At 33.1% G+C, this 20,617-nt stretch overlaps 2 protein-coding genes across 2 annotated transcripts; one reads left to right on the top strand and one right to left on the bottom strand.

Moving 5' to 3' along the window:
- The first annotated feature begins 10,504 nt into the window (after window positions 1-10,504).
- Window positions 10,505-11,986, top strand: LOC145616849 (uncharacterized). Its single transcript, XM_081671571.1, has one exon. It carries the CDS (start codon window positions 10,505-10,507, stop codon window positions 11,984-11,986), a length of 1,482 nt encoding a protein of 493 aa, XP_081527697.1.
- A 2,317-nt stretch (window positions 11,987-14,303) lies between these two features.
- On the bottom strand, window positions 14,304-17,379 carry LOC145616850 (heavy metal-associated isoprenylated plant protein 2-like). The gene is made up of 2 exons (XM_081671572.1): window positions 17,298-17,379; window positions 14,304-14,626 (listed from the first exon to the last, which is right to left on the bottom strand). The coding sequence occupies exons 1-2, from the start codon at window positions 17,377-17,379 to the stop codon at window positions 14,304-14,306; spliced, it is 405 nt and encodes a 134-aa protein (XP_081527698.1).
- Between the last annotated feature and the right edge of the window lie 3,238 nt (window positions 17,380-20,617).

Raw genomic sequence — 20,617 nt, forward strand, 5'->3', positions numbered from 1 at the left:
GATATGGTGGTGGAGATCGAAGGAGAAGGGTATGGTGGTGGAGATTGAAGGAGAAGAGGTGGTACGGTGGTGGTGGTGCAGATTGATTGAAGGAGAAGAGAAAGAGAGGAGAGAGAAAGAGGAGGAGAGGGGAGAGAGAAACGGCTGAGAGGGGGAGAGAGTAGGGTTTGGGTTTTATAAAGGGGTGATTTTTTTTTTAATATTACAATGCCACCGGTTTTGAACCGGTGGAAATAATATTTTCCTCACCGGTTCGGTTTGAACCAGTGGCATTACTATCCCCGCCCATTTTTCTCCTTTTTATTGCCACCGGTTCTTAAAAACCGGTGGCCATTGAGCGTTGCCTTTTTCACTTTTTCTACTAGTGATTTTACTTGGAAAATATTATTTATGCATTAACCTTGCAAGATGCGCTTAGAGGCAAAGGTATGTGAATAGGTGGAATGATTTATTTGTTACTTATTCATGATTATTGAAATAGAATGAGTAAAGGGAGAATTCAAGTCTTATAAGACGAGATTAAGGTTTTGGGGTGCCTTATGCACTCAAGATGTTTATACACCAAGGTAATTAAAGGAATAAATAATAAATGTTGCTTGTCACTAATAAATCAAGAAATGAAATTGGAAACTTGTTTTACTTGATTGAATTGATATTGGATTGATTATATTATTTGCATATGAGTCATCACCAAGTCTAATCTTGTAAATCACGTAAAGTGCAAGATGGATGAGCAATAAAACTCTGGATTGGTGCACATCTAGAGTAATGATAATCAGGGGTTGGGGTACACGGGGTATTAGCCGTGCACTTTTCTCGAGGCCGTCTGATCTACGAGTCTCTTATTTCAAATATTTTTCAAAACTAGGAGTTAGGTGAGATTTCATACTAACTACGGTCATGGAGTCGCGCCCGTGGTCTTTGGATGTTTATTGATGTTTCTGAAAGGAGGCATGGGGTTTTTCTTTTATTGATGTTCCAAATGGAGCATGGGTTGGACAACCTTGTCTATTGCTTAATCCAATGAAATAAATAAAATGAGTTAGCTACTACTATTAACTAGTGACGTCTTAATAAAATTGATAGTTGAGTCGTGTGTTGAGTCTATAATTTAATGATGCATATGTTTGATTATTAGTAGCATGTTAGGGATTTCTTAATTTATTTCGCAACTTGTATGTACTCAGCTTTGCTGATTGCGTGCTTTCGTGTGTCTTTCTTTGGTCATGGCCTTCGCCTTTCAATGACCCTGTAATGATCCAATCTTTACACTTGTAATATTGGGGAGCAGACTCATCAGAGGCGTTTACATAGTTTGGACTTGCATCAAGGTGTTGGGATTTTAAGTGGAGAGTTGGTTATTGTTCGCAGGTTATTTCTTTTCATAAGTTTGAATTTATTTAAGCTTTGGTATTATTTATTTACTACTTTTGTTGGGTTTTGAATAAGGACCTTAATGGTTCTAGCTTGTATCACTTAATTTGGTTTTATTTGTTGGTTTTGAAACTTATTTATAACTGATTTAGTTTTTCCGCTACTAATTTCGGATATAGCCTTAATGTTTGAACACGTGGTGGTAGCATGCCTGGCCAGTAGTTCTCTTGGATTTTGTTCAGGGTATTTACAGGTTTTAAGAGAGAATTATTGGGGTGTTACAAAATCAATCAATCAATCAATCAATCAAAGCCTTAATCCCAAAAGTGGGGTCGGCTAACATGAACCAAATTTGATTATTCCGTGTAGTCATCAACATAAATCTTTCTCCTCCATCCCTTACGATCCAAAACTTCATCCTCACGTAAATCCATGCACTTCATATCCTTCCTCACTCCTTCCAACCAAGTCATCTTTGGTCTCCCTCTTCCTCGTTTAATCCCTCCATGGTCCCACTCTTCCACTCTTCGCACCGGTGCACCCTCGGGTCTCCGTCTTACATGTCCAAACCAACGCAGACGATTTTCCCTTAATTTATCTACAATGCCCGCCACACCTACTTTCTTGCGAATAACCTCATTTCTGATTCTATCTCTTAAAGTGTTTCCACACATCCACCTTAACATGCGCATTTCCGTAACCTCCATCTTTTTAATATGCTCTTTCTTAGAAGCCCAACATTCTGTACCATAGAGCAACACTGGTCTTATGGCAGTCCTGTAGAATTTTCCCTTCAACTTTAAGGGAATGCTGCGGTCGCATAACACTCCCGTGGCCGCTCTCCATTTAAGCCACCCTGACTTAATCCTGTGGGTCACGTCTTGATCAATGTCACCATTCTTCTGGATGATCGACCCTAGGTACTTAAAACATTCACTCATGGTCAAATCCTTTCCATCCAAACTCACCACTTCATTGCTTGTCCCCCTCTGAGTGCCAAAACGACATACCAAATATTCAGTCTTACTCCGACTTAGCTTAAACCCTCTAGATTCCAACCTTTGCCTCCATTGCTCCAACTTGACATTAACCCCATCCTTAGTCTCATCCACCAAAACGATATCATCTGCGAACAGCATACACCATGGAACCTCATCTTGAATTGGTCTAGTTAATTCATCTAGAACCGTTGCAAAAAGAAAAGGGCTTAATGCAGACCCTTGATGCAATCCGATTGTAATAGGGAAATCTTTTGTCAACCCTCCGCATGTCCTCACATTTGTTGACACATCCCGATACATATCCTTAACTAGGTCTACATACCTTCGTGGGATACCTTTCTTCAACATTGCCCACCAAAGTATCTCTCTTGGCACCTTGTCATATGCCTTCTCTAAATCAAAAAAAAAAACAAAAAAAAAAAATAATTATCATAACAAATGACACTTAACTTCCTCTGCAATGAATCATCCTTCAGCAAACAATAATTGAGAATTTCCAAATGTAACTGAGGCAAGTTCTTGTAAATTCGAGCATTAGCCCTTAAAAACAAAGTCACAAAAGCCACATCCACAACTACTGGCCCACAGAGAGCATAGAGATTTATTGGCTCTAATGATATGTCCAGGAACAACTTCTACTATAGGACCAACAATAATAGCAAAAGGTCAGCACCATTACCACCATTACCACCTTCATCAACAACTTCTACTGTAGGCCCAGCAGGAACAACTTCATTATCACTTTTTCCATAACCATTGTCATCATCCTTAGGTTTATCTTCATTGAAACCTTGTGCAGGTTCATCTTCAGAAACATCTTCTTTATGACCTCGTTCAGGTTCATAAAAACCATGAAACATCTCATGTACAGATTTCATCTTATTACACTCATCAATTAAACCATCTAAAAGCTTCAGGTAATGAGGATCAGAGAGTAGTTGTTGAGTTTGAGAAACTGCAACAACATCATCAGAAGATAATGAAACAGTTCTACGAGAAGCAATCATCTCACTCGAGGTTTCAAAACCCTGTGTTTGAACCAACAATCAAACAACCATATTTCTTTTTACCAAAAGAAATGTCTCATGAACAGCCTACAAATAATGAACAAAGAAGAAACTATACAAAGGTGACAAATAAAAATAATAAAAAAGTGAAAATTCAGGATATATGCATAAAGTGACCCTTTTATATGCATATAGTCACCCTTTTAAATGCACAAAGTAACCCTTGTAATTGAATATTTAGGGTAACTTTGGTGCACATAAAGGGTAACTTTAGTGCACATAAAGAGATAATAACTAAATATAAAAATAAAAAAATAATAAAAAAAAAACAGAACACTTGCATCAGTTGAATTTCTTTAATTTCATCATCAGACATCACACCTTCCGGAAGCTCAAATGCAAGAATGCGGCCAGTTCTACCACTTGTAGAAGCACCATGATCGTATCCCAAAGTACGAGGTTGCTCAACAACAGTTTAAATTGCTTAATGACAGGCTGTGACACAGGATATGTAAGGGTATCCAATGGTTCCTGTCCAAAACCTCAAGCTTTGATCTCTAAATTAATCCGATTCTTAATCTTAGCATCTGTCCAATGCTGAATCAAAGGAATGGTACTACTTTCCTTTTCTCCTTGAAAATTTAAACGATGAAAATACATAATTTGCAAAGCCAGCAAACAACCACTAACATTTTGAGCTTTTTCATCATTCTTATACTTCTGAACAACCTTCTTTGACTTTTTCTAAACATATGAACACCAATCAAAATCTTTGATTTCATCAACTTCTTCAACAGCCTTCAGCAACTTCAATGAAACAGTCCTATTAGTAGTAGGAGCTAAAAAGCTACACATAGCATGAAGAACAAAACACCTCTTAAATTCTTCCCCTCCATCAACCAAATCAACCATACGAGACTCCAATTTTGACAAATGAAGAGCTTGCTTATCAGAAAGACCATAATCAGATCTCCATGCCTGAATGATACATTAGATCTCTTTTGTTTAACTTTTTTGACTTTGATTTTGGTATACATTTTCATATTTTTTTTCTTATAACTTTGATTTTTTAATTCATTAATTTCGCTATGGTTTTCCTTATTTTTCTTTTAAATTTATGTGTATATTTGTGGTTGTAGGTGAAGTTTCTGGACTGCTACAAAGGTGAAGTTTCCAGACAAGTTTGAAGATCTTTGAAGTTTAAAAATATTATGTAGATTAATATATTCAACCGTTGGTTTGTATACCCGGGTGTACCATGAGCATGGTACACCCGGATCAAAGCGGAAAGAACATAGCTTACAGTTGTAAAGAACATCCCTAATTTTTAAAAGAACACAACATTGATATAAAGAACACATTAAATTTGGAGAAATAGTTTCAACAAAAGTAAAAGATAATTATTAATTAATTTTTATAACGTAATAATGTTAGATTATTTTTAAATATTCAGTTTCTATCTGAAATTATCTTCTCCAAAAAATAATTCGAGGTTTTGTTTTCAAATTTCAAAAATTCAAAATTTAAAACTTTATTTTCAAAATTTTAGTTTTCAAATGAACATAAAAGAACAAACTATTCAAGTAAAAAGAACATATCTTGTATTAATAAAAATCGAAACGCATTTTAAATTTATATACCTTAAAGAATATAAGTAAATTGAATTGTAATGAGCATATAATTCAGACCCAAAAAACATATTAATTAAACTCAATGAACATTCCAATTTAAAAAAAAAATGAATATGGATCCAAGAAATGGTAAAAGAACATTCATCATATGTTGAAGAACATCTTCTCCAACCTTTGAAAATACACAAAATTAAGGCAAAAAAAAAAGTAAAACTAATAAATAAATTAAAAAGTACCTTTTTTCTAAACAACGAATTCGTGAATTACAGCTTTCTACTACAAGATTCATTGAAACAACTCCATAATAATATTAAATCACTTTGAAATTCATAATTTTTCATTATTTTTCTCTATGTAAAGCCACTTTCTCTCTCCATACAAAGAAATGAAAGTTTTTTAACCAACAGTATTTTATAAGATGGAGTGTAAATAATAAATCAAATATTGGAATATAAGTAACAAATCAACACATTAGATCAAGGGAGGAAATGTTTTGAACTTTTTTTTTTCTCATGTACTTCATGTTAATATACAATAATGTTCTTTATATTAATATACAATGTTTTTTTTTTTTTTTGCGTTTTTTTACAAGTCTTGTATTTTGACCGGGTGTACCATGTGCATGGTACACTTGGGTGTATGATAAAATTTTCAAATATATTTGGTTTTTTTTTTGGTGTAATTATACTTTTAATTGTTATTTGTAGAAGTGTTACAATTTTTGGATATTTTATAAATACTTTGTATTCCCTTTGAAAAAATACTCCTGTTGAGTATTTTTGTGTTGGTTATATAATAATTTTTTTTAAATGCCTAAAACTGCCATAATTGCAGTATTGTAGGCTTAATCTTCTTCTTTTTTTTATCCGAGAATTTACCGACCGCATATCCGTCGCTAATTACCGACTGAATAATATTCGGTCGCTAATTAGAGACTATATTTCGGTCGGTAAATACCAATTGAATGTCAGTCGGAAATTAGCGACCGAATATATTCTGTCGGTAATTAGCGACTGATTTGAAATCAGTCAGTATTATCGACAATTCAGTCAGTAAATCTTGAATTACCGACCAAAGGTTTACTGGCCGCTGTTTACCGACTGAATTCCGTTGGTAAAGCTTTTAGCGACCGATTTTTAAGTTTTACCGACTGATTTTTTCGGTCGGTAAAGAGCTGTTTTCTTGTAGTGTAGCAAAAATTTCAAAAAAAAAAATAAGTAAACGAACCTAAATTTAGCAAATAACAATTTCACAAGTGAAAGAGAAAAGAGAAAATGCTCAAAAATCGCTAATTGAGGAGAGAGAAAAGCTCGAAATCGCCAGTTCTGGAGAGAGAAAGTGATTCAGAGAAAAAACGAGGATAGAGAAAGTCACTGGTGAATGAATGAGGAAGAGAGAGAAAAAGCTTCTATATTTTGCCAATAATTAATGCGCAAACGTGAGGGACACAAAATTTGGCAGTTATTGTAATCCCCCGTATTTTTAAATATATTATTAATGAAATCACATTTTATTCATAATATTTATTTGTATTTTTTCGGATTTAATTTCAAAAGTTTTTAATTATTTTTGGGTTTGATGAACGATTTTATTACAAAGAACTTTTTATGAACCTTCCTTCTATAATTTATGTCCAACAAACAAACCAAACCCAGTTTACTTTTTTAATTGACCCATTAATTTTATGAGGCCCAATATCCCTACTTACCCTACTACCCTCTCTCCTATAAATACCCCATACATCCCCAAAAATTTCCCCACACAAAAGGTTAGTCTTATTTTCTTTCTCCTTTGTTTTATTAATTTGTGTAATTATAATTATTGATTATGGGTTTTGATTTTATTGTTTGAAATTAATTTAATTAGTATCAAATTGTATTTTAATGATTAAACTTTATAATTTCAGATTTTATAAATGTTATAATTTTCAAATTTTGTAAATTTTATAACCTAGGGTTTTTAATTTATCGAAAATCATGATTTTAGGGTTTTTATGAACAATTGATTTAGGGCTTTTATAGTAATGATGTTTTGAAATTTTGGTGATTATAACTACTAATTAGTTTAACTTAATTCTAGATTATTTTGAACACGTAAATTCGTGTTTTAATATTTAGATTTCGGTTCGTTAATTTAATCCCGTTTTAATCCCGATCAGGTTCTGAACTCATCCGATTTTGACCAAAAAGTAGTGTTTTCCATGTGGAAACGATGTTTTAAGAAAGCTACACTACCTTTGGTAGTGATCACCACCCTCTCGTGGCCAAATTCTGCCTCTAAATATGATTTTCGAGCAGTTTTTCATTTTTAACGAAGTTTTTTTTATGCTTAAAATTTTATCCTTGAGTTTGATTAATAAAATTAATTATGTTTAAAGCTAATTAAGCATATAAATATGTTTTTTTTATTTTAATAAGTTTTTCATCATATTATATTGTTGGAAATTACTTGGGTTAGTAATATTAATTGTTGGTTGTTTTCTAGGAAGTGATTATTCCCTAGGAGAATTTTAAGTGATCAAAAGTGGCTCAAAGGATTGTTTGTACGAGGTACGTACATGTCTACTTCGTTATAAATAGTATCATGTTTAGGTACCAAAAGGAAAGAACTTAGTTTCATGATTAGGGAACACTTGGATGGAAATTGTTCGGTTACACATTGATTTAATTCATGTGCTTATGTTTATGAAACATGTTTTGGTGAATTGATTATGTTTGTATGGAATTATGGATGCAAACATGTTGAATTATATTGGATAAAATGTTTGTATGGAATGTTGATACAAGCATAATTTTATTGGATTGGTTATTAAAGGATTGGAATTGAATGGTTTAAGTGGAATGAATTTATTAATTATTCCACAAGGTTATAATTATTTATTTATTACTCAATCATAACTTGTTAGTATGTTGAGTAAAGGTGGATTAAGCCGAAATGGCTAGGTGAGTTGACTATGTTCAACAATGTTGGATAATTTGCAAGTTTAATGGAATTAAATGTCAATTTGTGATGTGATCACCATTGTCCTAAATAAGATTAAAAATGAATTGATGTATGATTGTTATGTATGGTCTACTTGATTGAGTCGGCTATTAATTAAAATTGTAATCACGTAAAGTGAAACATGGATGAGCAATAAAACTCTGGAAAGCGTGCACTTCTAGAGTATTGACAATTATGGGTTGGGGTACACGGTGGTAGCCCGTGGCTTTTCGAGGCTTGTTTGATCAACATGTCCTCTTCTCTTTTGGTATTTACATTTTATTTTATAATGAAAGTTAGATGGGATCCTAGACTAACTTTGTGAGAATGGAGTCGCGCCCATTCTTGCATCGCGCTAAACTTTTATTTCAAATGGTCATTTGGGACCAAAATGATTTGGTGGATTGGACAACCTGGTCTATTGCTTACTCCAAATTTAATTAATTGGATTAAATATATAGAGTCAAGTGTTTGGATTTGTTTAGTGAGTATGTTGAGTCAATTGAATTGTCAAAGTGTGGAGTCTTGATTAATGAATTCGTGTTGTATGTTTATTTACTTTAATTAATTGAGCATGCTAGGTTTGGTACGTTGTAGCTTGTATGTATTCAGCTTTGCTAATTGCATGCTTTTATGTGTTTTCTTTTGGTCATGGCCTTCGCCTTTCAATGACCCTGTGATGATCCAATTATTACACTTGTATTATTGGGGAGCAGTATGCACAGGTTAGCTTGATGATGTGAAGTTCAGGGATTTGACAAACGCATTGTCAAGGGATTGGTGTAATTGAGAGTATTCGATTCTTGTGTTGAACTTATTTATGCTTTGCAATTTCATTTATGTTTTGGACTTTGATTATTGGTATGGTTTTAAATAAGGGCCTTATATGGTTCCAATTTGTAAGCTTTGACTTATTCGTTTTTCTAAACTATGTTATTTTAAAGACTTAAGTTTGATTTTCCGCTACGATACTTTGATAAAGCCTTAACGTTTTAACACGTGGCGGTAGCACGTCAATGGTTCTCCACTATTTTATTTAAAGTAAGTGGTTTGAAAAAGGGAGAATTATTGGGGTGTTACAGTTATTTGTTTCCAGAAGATCCGCCATTCATTAAATTAGTGTACCCCCGCTTTTTTTAAACATTTGTGTTACGAATTTTATTTTAAAAAAATAATGGGTTAGGTATTTAGGTTTACATTTGATCAAGAATTCTGAAAATTAGGTAGATTTATTATTTTGTTCAAACAAATCATTAAATCATAAAAGAAAATTTAATGAGTTTTGTTTTTTTATTAGGTTTATAATTTATTAATAATTTTGGGAATTAGATTATAATGTGTTCATGAAAATGTTTTGATTAATTATTGTGTTTCAAGTTTCAACATCGAAAGACTGAAAGACACACTTTCAAGTTTCAACTAATTATGTTACACAATTGCATTTAACTTGCAAATTAATTCATGACTTTGAATACGGAGCATAGATATCAAAAATAGACTCGATCGATCTAATCTGATATGAAAATCCGATTTAGATTTCGACTAATATGAAGTATGAACATAATAAATTAGCATGATTCAACTTTAAAATACACTTGACCCGACCCGATCTCACCAAACCCAACCCAACCCAATCTTAGTACCTTAATTGACACTTCTAGTTGTGAGTCTTGTACTAATTGTTAAATAGATTAAAGGATAAATTAAAGAAAATTTTTTGTCCTAAAACAAACTTCAAATGTTACGCATATAATGTAACCTATTAAACAAAATTTCTACATCAATTCTCTTGTAACTAACAACTTCAACACATTATTAATCTTACATACTGTCGTACAAATTATAACATGATGCATTACAACAGTGCTTGACAAAGAATCTTTAACAAAATATGTTTTTTCAACACTTTTGACCAACGAACATACATGCATAGTATATATATAATTTTTTTTTTTACTACCTCCGTTTCTTATTAGTTGCAACTTTGGCAACTTCGCGGACTCCTAGACAAAATTTGGTAAGCTAAAATTAAGTGAGTAAATGCAAGCAATTAAACATTGAGGAGAGAGAAAGTGGGGACCAGATTTTCATTAATTGGGGGAGGGAAATCTGTACAGACTTTTTAGGGGGAAAGTTTCCCTCCAGAATTTTCAGGAGAGAGAAAGTTTCCCTCCGTCCAAATTTTTCACCAAATTTAAACAACAATCCCTCCAAATTTTCCACTTAAATTAAGGAGACCATATAAATACATAGGTACAGAACTACAGACCCCTTCATTCAATGAAGTTCACAAAATTCTGACTCCCTCCATTAAACACAATGTCCCTAAAATTATTACAGACCCACTAGAAAAAAAAAAAAAAAAAAAAAAAAAAAAAAAAAAAAAAAAAAAACCAAAACAATTCTTTCAACTCCAGCCTTTAATCATCTTCCCTTCCGTAAATCCAGCATCTTCAAAGTTTCACTTCATTTTTTCTGCATTTGTAAGGAAAACAGAAGCATAGCAACAATGGATGATGATGACTTTTACAACATTAATCAGATTTTAATGGAAGAAGAGTTCATGTCAGAGATGTTTGCACAAGCAGAAGCACAGACAGAAGCACAAACAGATAATCAACAACATCAAAATGTGAACAAAAGGAAGAGGCCAGAGCTTACTCTTACAGAAAAAAGAATGATTGTTGATGCCATGTTAGAAAAACAAACAGATGGTGCACTACCAAGAGGATATAAAGCAAAACTTGCAGTAGAATATGGTGTGCACAAGTCAAAAATTACTAGAATTTTTCAAGATTTGCTGAAACAAAGACAGGAAGGGGGTGTGGTTGATGTCAGAACAAAAAAATTTGGGAGAACAGGGCCAAAACCAAGAGTGTACTCAATTGAATTACTCCAATCAGTCCCTTTGTATTTGAGGACAACTGAAAGAAGCTACGCAAGTGCCTTAAAAATCAGTCATGTCACAGTACATAGGCTGAAAAAAAGGGGGATATTAAGAACTCACACAGCTACTCACCGTCCAAAGTTGACAGACAATCACAAGGTTCAAAGAATTAGGTGGGTTCTTTCACATATTCAACCAGCCATTCCCCCTAGAGATCTAACATTTGTGTCAATGGAACATGCTGTTCATATAGACGAAAAATGGTTTTATCTCAGTCCAGAGACAAGGAGGTTCTACTTATTGGCAAAAGAAGATGAACCTTACATGTGTCAAGTGTCAAGGAGATTCAAGATAAAGGCCATGTTTATGGGACTCATTTCGAAACCATTATTTCATAGAAATGGTGAACTGCTCCATGATGGTAAGTATGGAATTTTTCCATTTACTTACCAACAAAGGGCAAAAAAAAACAGCAAGAACAGAGCAGCAGGTACTTGGGAAACAAAAGCACACCAGCATGTAACTAAAGAAGTCATAAGGAACATGCTTCTTTACAAGGTTATTCCAGCAATAGTAAAAAATTGGCCATCACAGAAAAGCAAGAACATAACCATTCAATGGGACAACGCCCGACCTCACCAAATACCAACTGATGATGAGTTTCAGGCTGCATTAACTCAGAATGGGTTCAACATCAAGATAGTATACCAACCACCACAATCTCCTGATCTGAATGTGCTTGATTTAGGCCTATTTTGGGCTATTCAATCTCTTCAATACCATTCATTCCCAAAAAACATCGATGAATTAATTGAAAGAGTTGAAGAGGCTTATGAATTCTTTGATCCAGTGGTGAACAAGTATACTTGGATCACTTTACAGTCATGCATGGTGGAAATTCTAAAGAAAGAAGGGGGCAACAATTACAAGATACCACACATGAAGAAACAAAGGCTTGAGAATCTAGGGTCATTACCAGATATTTTAGAAGTCAGCCAGGAATTAGTGGAGCAAGGAGTGAAGTTCCTAAATGACAGATTCAGACCAGTAGGAAATGAGGGACAAGGACATGAAGACAACCATCTTGAGGTGGATGCAGACTAAGGTAAGTAACTTATGAATAGGCTGCCACACCTAACCACCCTTTTGTGTAAATAATGGTATGAAAAATGCAAAATCTAGTTGGTTATGTGTAAATAATGTAATGAAATGCAAAATCTAGGCAGCCTATTAATTAGTGAAATGCTATTGCTTATTATGTATTGGGAAGCCTATGAATTAGGGGAACACTTTTGCTAAACCTTGATGTAATGAAACTTATGGGATTAATGAATTAAATGACTTTTGGGTAAGTGGATCGCATTGTGTATTTTGTTGTTTCTTCTACGGAGTATTTACACATTCAGAGCAGAAGATTGTAATTATCCATCAGAGGGTCAATATTTTAATCACATATTATGGCATCATGTAAGTTACCTCAACAACTATTGCATTTAAAACAATTGGAGCAATTCTTACATGCCATAAATAAATCAATTGAGTCCCTTCATCATATGGATTTAGGGCAGGTAGCTAGTCACGTTTACATGGGACTCTACAAACAACAATTAAGGGACTCAAGTTAACAACAATTAAGGCACTCTAGTTTCAGTGGTCTCTCATCTAAAATTATCATTGAGGCCATGGCCCAAACATGATAGAAAAGAGCATTTGTCATCATCCATCAACCACATTACACCCCCACAGGCAACAAGGCAACAAAGAAAGAGGGACTACAACAACAAATAGGCAACCAGAGGCAACATTATAAGAACATGCAACATAAAGAGGGACTACATAACAGGGAATACCATCTTCAACAAACCAAACAACATTTCGAGGCAAAGAACAAGCATCATATTCAACATACACAAACAACCAGCAAACAACAACCAACATCCCCTGGCCAGCAACTAGAAGCCGCTGGCAACCATATTCAGCATACACAAACAACCTCCAACACACAACCATCCAACAATATAACCAACAATAATGATAAGGATGCTTATAATTAAGAAGAAAAATGAAACAAAAAGATAAGGTTTATGCTTATAATTGTTACAGTGGTAGATAGTTGAACCCCGTCCTCATTCACAAGTAGGCCCGATCCAACCTTTTCTTTCTCAGAATTCAGACCAGCAGAGGCAGGAGGAGAAGGCATAGCCGCAGCTTCTTCTTCATCGGGGACACATATTTTAGCCCTCTTAGAACGTAGTCTAGCCCTTCGAGGCCACGGCTGCCTTCGTTTACCGGAACCGCTCCCCTCAGTCTTTTTATCCTTCATCGAGGAACAATTCCCACCATCAACAACACGACCATCAGTCACCTTTTCTGCCCCCAACTGCAATGCGACAGCGGCTTGTTGTTCCGCTTTTTCATCCTCCACCTCGCCGAGAACTTCAAGCAAAGCTTCGAGCAATTTCTCACTCAAAATGTCACGACCTTTGTTATGAATGTACAAATTTAACGCCCACGGAGTGCCCTGCTCAATGGACTCAATACACTTAACAAGGAGCGCCATTTCTTCATCACAATCACTCGCAAAGATTGCGTCACATAGGGGCTTCAAATTCACCATATTAAAGTGTAGATCTGTGGGTTTTTTAGAGGATTTCGTGCACAATTAAAGTTTGTGTGGGTTTGTTGAGGTAGTCGAAGAGATTTCGTGCTGAAATCGTGAAGAAATATGCTAAATTCGTCAAGAAATCTGCTCAATTCGTGAAGAGATCTGGGAAATTTGTGAAGTTTACACAAAATCTGCTGAATTCGTGAAGAAATTTGCTGAATTCGTGAATAAATCTGCTGAATTCGTGAAGTTTACACAAAATATTGGCAATTTATGAGGAAATCGTGCTCAATTGGTCAAGATCTGGAGAAATTGCGTGGGTTTGTTGAGGTAGGCGTACAGATTTCGTGGGTTAAATGGAGGGAGGAGTGAGAAATTCATGGAGGAAGGTGAGAGAGAGTCATGGAGGACGGAGAGAGAAAGCTATGGAGGAGTAAGAGGATGAACTTAGATGAACTAGGGTTTTCAATTTTCCCCAAATCTGGAAATAAATGTGAAGTGGTTTGAATCATTCAATGAAGTTGGTTGGTGAATAAATAAGTGGAAGAAGATATTTGGTGGGAATCATTAAATTAATGATGTTGGTTAAATGGTATAATCTGGTCACATTATAAAATGTAATTGAAATTATGATTTTTTTAGTAAGGGTAAAGAAGTAAATTTGGCCTAAAAAATTTACCAAAAACAGAAAGAAAAAGAAAGTTGCAACTAATAGATAGCACCCCTAAATGGCAAAAGTTGCAACTAATATGTAACGGAGGTAGTATGTTCCTTTTGTTCGAACTAGTAATGTGACAACTTTATATACGACTGTTTTCAAATAATGGTACACTGTCCCGGACTGTCATAAGATGAAGAAGGGTACGATTGAACCGCAACGAACTCACAAGGCTTGTTGTTGCTATACGAGGGAACGAAGTGGCAAGGCTGGTAAGGAAGGGGTTCAGAAGTACAATGAACATATGGACGACAAAAGTTACAGATGCAATAAGGAGGACATTTAGGGCGAGGTGGTCCAACGCTTATAATTTCAGGCGCTTTGCCAATCTTCTTAAGCTTCTTGAAAATTGGAACTGGCTCAACTTCTCCAATTATGGTCAATGTGCCTTTGCTAACATCCACTTCCAATTTTTCTATACCTGTTCAAAGTACCCCCAACACCATGAAATAATATAATAAGATCAATGAGTTAGTATTTTATTATTAATCGATATTTAAAAATAATTAGGGTCTCTATCATATATATGGTGGTGATTTCAATGGCTGATCTTAGGCAAATTTTCTTTAAGGGCCAAATTAAGAGGGATATATTATGAGTTCTACTTTTGTCTCGGATTAGAGGGGGTAAATTAATTTAACAAGAACAACTACAATCTTGGTCTTTGGGCATGCATGGCCTTTGTTGGCTATAGAGAAGATATGCCATTGGTGATGACATATATAGGATTAGATGTTATTCCTTTAATTTATCAGTTGGACATAGTTGACACACTTTGATTGACATAAAATTTAAGCAAATTTACTTAACCTTTAATACTTGGAATATTTAGTCATGAATAAGTCTTGTATAAAGCGGGTTTACGTTAATTTTATTGTAAGGTAATCAATTTTAGTGTAAGTCAATATTTATAGTAACTTTATTCTCTTTAAGAGTAACTTTGAATTATTATATGTGTGATTCTATTGAATACATACTATAAAAAGCTATTATAATTAATCAAATACATTGTAAATTTTTTTAAGGGCATATGTAGAACTCGTCTTACAATAACTTAATGAAAGTCCACCTTAATTAAGAATTTGTGCAAAGAGATATGTAGAAAAAATAAAAGCAAGTAGACTCATGTCATTTAGAAAAGAACGAGAAATAAATCATACTCCCTCCGTTTTTTTCTTTTTTAAAATGCATCACTTCCCTTATATGGGTGTTTTTTTTAAATGCATCACTTCCTTATTTGGAAACTTTATACTATATTTTATCGATTCTCTCTCTTACTTTAAACTCCACTTATGTTATTTTATCTTTTCTATCACCTCCATGGTCCCCACTTATATAATAAAAATATATAGGGCGTATTCGGTACTAGCTTTTGAGTAGTTTTTAGGTAGCTTTTAGTGGTTTGACTTATTCAAACCACTACTTAGAAAAAATTATGAGTGTTTGAGAATGTAGTGGTGGGGGTAGAGTTTAGTGGTTGAAGTAGCTTTTGTGAAAAGTTAATATTACTAACTTTTGTGAAAAGCTAGGTAGCTGTTGAGTTTTTCTTCTATTTTTTTTTAGAATTTTACAGCTAACAGTTAGTTTACCAAACACTCATACTTAATTATTTATTTTTACAGCTAACAGCTAGTTGACAGCTAACAGGTACACATATAAAACAACCACTATCATAGCTACCTCACAGCTACATTTTGTCGAATACGCCCACTCTCCCTCACATTCTTTCTCTTTCATTGTCCCCATCTTACTTTTACTACTCCCTCCGTGTTTCAATAAGTGTTACACTTACCAAATCCGGTTGTGTTTTAATAAAGGTCTGATCATATTTACTGAACTAAGCTGAACTGAACTGAACTGATTGGAGCTGAACTGAACTGATTGGAGCTGAACTGAACTGATTGAGCTGAAATGAATATTTTATGAGAGAGGGAAATTAAGAGCTGAACTGAACTGAACTGATTGGAGCTGAACTGAACTGAACTGAAATTAAGTAAATATGAACATGCTCTAAGTGTTACACTTCTTTTTTTTGGCAAAAAGCTAAATTAAAATATTATATCTCTCTTCTCATGGTCCCCACTCAAATACACTACTACTTTTTTTTATTATTATATCTTTTCTCTTACATTCATTACTTTTCAATAAACTATTTATCCCACTATATTTCTTTTACAATTTTTTTAATACTCCAACCACCCCACTTACCTCTTATTTTATTTAAGTCAATTAAATTGCCTAAAACTATGTGCCGGTCAAACTGTAACACTTAATAAAAAACACGGAGGGAGTATAATAATTATTCATCCACTCACAATATTATATTACCCTCCTATAACTCTACGCATCACCAAGTGATGCAAATAAAAAAAATAGAGAGAGTATATATTATACTTCCTCCGTTAATGGTTATTTGTAACAAAGGGGTATTATTTGTGAGATATAAAATATTCCTTTGTTGCAAATAACCATTAACGGAGGAAGTAAATTATTTTATAGAAAAAGTGTCTTAAGACGAAAGTATATATACTGATCATAGATGGAGTACTTATATACTCCGTAGTATATTATGGCAAACCTTAAACCACAATTACGTCATTGTTTATAATGATTTAATGATTTATACCTATCAAATCAATATTTTATTTTTCATATAGTGGAACAATTAAATGCTCAAATTTTGTTTTAAACTATTGTACACTATGCATATATAACTACAATATTGTAAAAAAATAAAATTTAAAAAAAAAAAAAAAAACATATATAACTACAAACGGTGATGATAAAACATGCGAAATAGCTTCGTGTGTAAAATACATTTGGTTGCACAAAATACAATGAAAATTGCTACAAACTCCGACCTTGCTTCCTCTTTAGAAATTAGATTCCAAGTATACAAGTTCATATAAGTATAAGGGTTGGTAAGCTCAGTTCTTTTTGGAGTGAAAGTGTTAGACTTAGTGACAACTTTTAATTTGGAGTTTATATATCTTGGAATAAAAGGAAACTAAGCTAGGAGAAAGATTAAAAAAAAAATAAAAAAGCTAGGTGAAAGATTTATAAACTAAAAGAAATTGAGTCAATAGACATACCATCAATTTTCGCTACAGCCTTCATAATATCTGTCTGACATTTCTTGTTTATAATGGAGACTTTTATAACCGTTCTCTGCATTATAAATTTATAATAGTCCATTATTGGTGCGTATGCAATCAAGCTAGAGAATTAAACATTAGATACATTTAATTAAACTTTAAAATTCTACAACTGTACAAGTATAGAAGGTTTATTTTAAGGCAAACCTTAGCTTCTTATCTTACAATACAAACTTCAGGAAACATAAGTATCAAACAAATACCTTCTTAGCCATGATTTTAGTATTATGATACAAGAGTAGAATGCTTCTTTCCTCAATGAGCAGAAAAGAATTGAACTTGATATGAGTTAGTGAATAATTAAGAAGATATATAGTATTTATAATGAAAGTTTTAAAGACCATATAATTTATTATTGAACATGTGGTATTAAGCAATGCAACTCGTTGACTCCATTGACTTTCCTTAAGATAATCTCTCTAGCATGTACAAGTAGTATAATTTTAGTACGGAGTATTATATAATAACACATTAACACTACAAGTTGTTAACTTGTACACCTTCCTCTTACCCGTACAATAATATGCACAATTGCTTTAGTTTATGAATTATGTGATTATGAGGTCATATGACTAGACTATTGACTTGGCTTACATATTTGCAAATTTTGTAGTTTCCTTAGTTTAAGGGGATAATATAAACGAATAATGATAAGACCATCAAGACGAACGAGTTTATATTTCTTAATTCATATGTCGGCTAATTATGCTACACTTTTCGTTCCTAAATAAAAGTCTCACTTATTAACCTTTTGCATATATAATTAGGAAGGTGAATATTGCGTATGTACAAAAATAATATACGGAGCAGTGGAGTTTGGTTGATATTGGGTATAAAGAACAACATTAACTGGGATTGTTTATTAAAAGTAAATTAAGGGATTCATGTGATTGCTTGATTTATTTGTTTACCTTTCAATTTTTTGTTTTACATTTATTAATGCATAAGTGCATAACTACAATGGTTGATATTTTTATATCCGTAAATTTATAAAAATTAGATTTAATTGAATCCTTCCCATTCTTCTCATTGGATCACAATCCTTTAATTATTAATTAATTTATTTATCATAATAAAAAGATAATATTAGATTTATCACAAAAACTAATACCCCGTCGTAGGCCCCGTTCACTTCACCTTATTTTTTTTTTGATGGGAAGATCAATTCATTAATAAGAAGCCAACATCTAATTCTGTATAACTACAATCACGAGTGAAATTGACATTGATGAACCCTCGTCTAGCTCTTGAATCGTTGTCCTTTGCAGCCTTCTTCTAATAATTTTCAAATTGAACAAAACATGATTCAATTAATTATAGTCGTTGATCTGACACTTATTCAACGCCGCACAAACCACCACAAAAAAATTAGAACTTCTTATGACAAAAGAGAAATCATCTACACCGATCAAGGCCATCATAAGGATGGGATCTATTATTATAAGCGATTAAAAATGGATTTCAGGGCTTACCACTAATCAATGAAACAGTGGTAAACACTACCAATAATCACAATGGAGATCAAGGAGAGAAGGATGAAGGAGGAAAAAGGGAGAAGATTGAAGATCAAAGGAAAACCCTAAAAAAACTGTAGCAAAAGCTAGGAAAAAACACCCTGCCAAGGAGAAACCCAGAAAGAAAACCCTAGGAAAAAAAAGTAGGAAGTGTAAAAATACGCGTTGTATTTCTTCACTTCACCTTATTTTTGCTAAATTGAAATTATTTTTACTGAACTGAATAATTTTTATTGAACTGAAATTATTTTTGCTGAACTGAAATTATTATTTTTATATGGTGAAGTGAACAAGGCCGTAGTCTATTCTTTTTATATGTAAAATAAGAAAGATAGGAATATTCATATCTTTTTCCTTTCCTAAAAAAGAAAGACTTGGTCTATTCTTTTCTTGGTAAAACGTACTAAAATAATTTTGTATTTTCTGATTTGTCGATTGCAAAGTCAAAACAAGTAGCTAGCCTAGAAGATCTAAGTAAAATAATTTAAATCAAAGTGCATGAGTGTTGATTAGTAACTCCTTAACAACCATCGTAGATTTTGAATAATTCAACTGCATGCATAATCAAGTTTATATTTCTAATAATTGTAGTACGTAGCTAATATAAACTTAAAACTAATTAAGAAGCCACTTGTATTTTGTATATAGTTGTATATATAATCTATTGGATTCCAACTTCTAAGGTATCTTTAATTTGTGCCATAACTAGGGTTTTGTTTTTAGCTAATTTTAAGTTTTAATGAGCCACTTGTATGGACGTACCTAACCGCATAAGATTTTCAATACTGGAACGGGAGGGAAGAGAAAAGTAAATTTGTCCCTTTTTTTGACAAGAAATTTATCCATTTGATTATGACCATTAACTAAAACAATAAACATAGTCTGTCTTGTGTGCGGATAGCCATATTATGTGGCTGCTTTCCTGCTTGTAAAATAGTATTATAAGGGTTACTTGATTAGTATTATACGTATAGTCAAATCAGTTTATTCAAGCTGGTGATTAACTTTAGCTTTTAACTTTAGTTTTACACCAAACACAGTAATTATTAAAAAAAAATAAAAAAAAAAATTAAAAAAATAAAAAAACATTGTAAAAATGCTCCTCATATGACTATATGAGAGTTTTTGAAAATGAGCCTTTTGGACCTAATATGCTCTTTTTTATTATTCTTTGGTCCTATTTGGTAATTAGTTGGTAGTTGATTGACATAGCTAGATGTATTGTATGGTTTGACCAGCTGATTATATTAGCTGTTTTGACTAGGTTGTTGTAAATAGCTAGCTACTGGTGTAAAATATTTGATAAATTGTTAACTATTTTAATGAACTTAATATCCAAAAAATTAATTGTTTAATAAGCTAATTTCAAATAGCTCTTATAATGAGTTCTTTCTAAAAGAGATTTTTTTTCTAGCCCAAAAGGCTCTTTACACACAAATTAGCTTTAAAGATAGTCAAACCTCTAATAATATGACTCATAACCTAAAAGCTTTCCAAAATTCTCTTTACCAAACAAACCCAAATTAAGCTCCACCAAATAGTTTTTTTTTTGGAAAATTTGTCAATTACTACCGCGTATTAAAGCGACATTGAAAATTACTACCGCGAAATAAAAAACGTGTGACTTAAATTACTACCATAAAACTTTAAAAAATATTAAATTACTACCAACCTCCACGTACTCTAAGTCCTTTATGACGTCACTAACCCACGTTAAACCCATGGTTAAGCAATTTAACCACC

Source organism: Chenopodium album, chromosome 26, assembly GCF_948465745.1.
Source record: "Chenopodium album chromosome 26, dcCheAlbu1.1, whole genome shotgun sequence".
Classification (NCBI taxonomy): domain Eukaryota; kingdom Viridiplantae; phylum Streptophyta; class Magnoliopsida; order Caryophyllales; family Amaranthaceae; genus Chenopodium; species Chenopodium album.

Excerpts from the sequence above, each read along its gene's own strand:
- LOC145616849 (XM_081671571.1), top strand. The coding sequence starts at position 10,505 with ATGGATGATGATGACTTTTACAACATTAATCAGATTTTAATGGAAGAA.
- LOC145616850 (XM_081671572.1), bottom strand. The coding sequence starts at position 17,379 with ATGCAGAGAACGGTTATAAAAGTCTCCATTATAAACAAGAAATGTCAG. Across the intron at positions 14,627-17,297 it reads GGCTGTAGCGAAAATTGATG|GTATAGAAAAATTGGAAGTG; the intron begins GTATGTCTATTG and ends TACTTTGAACAG.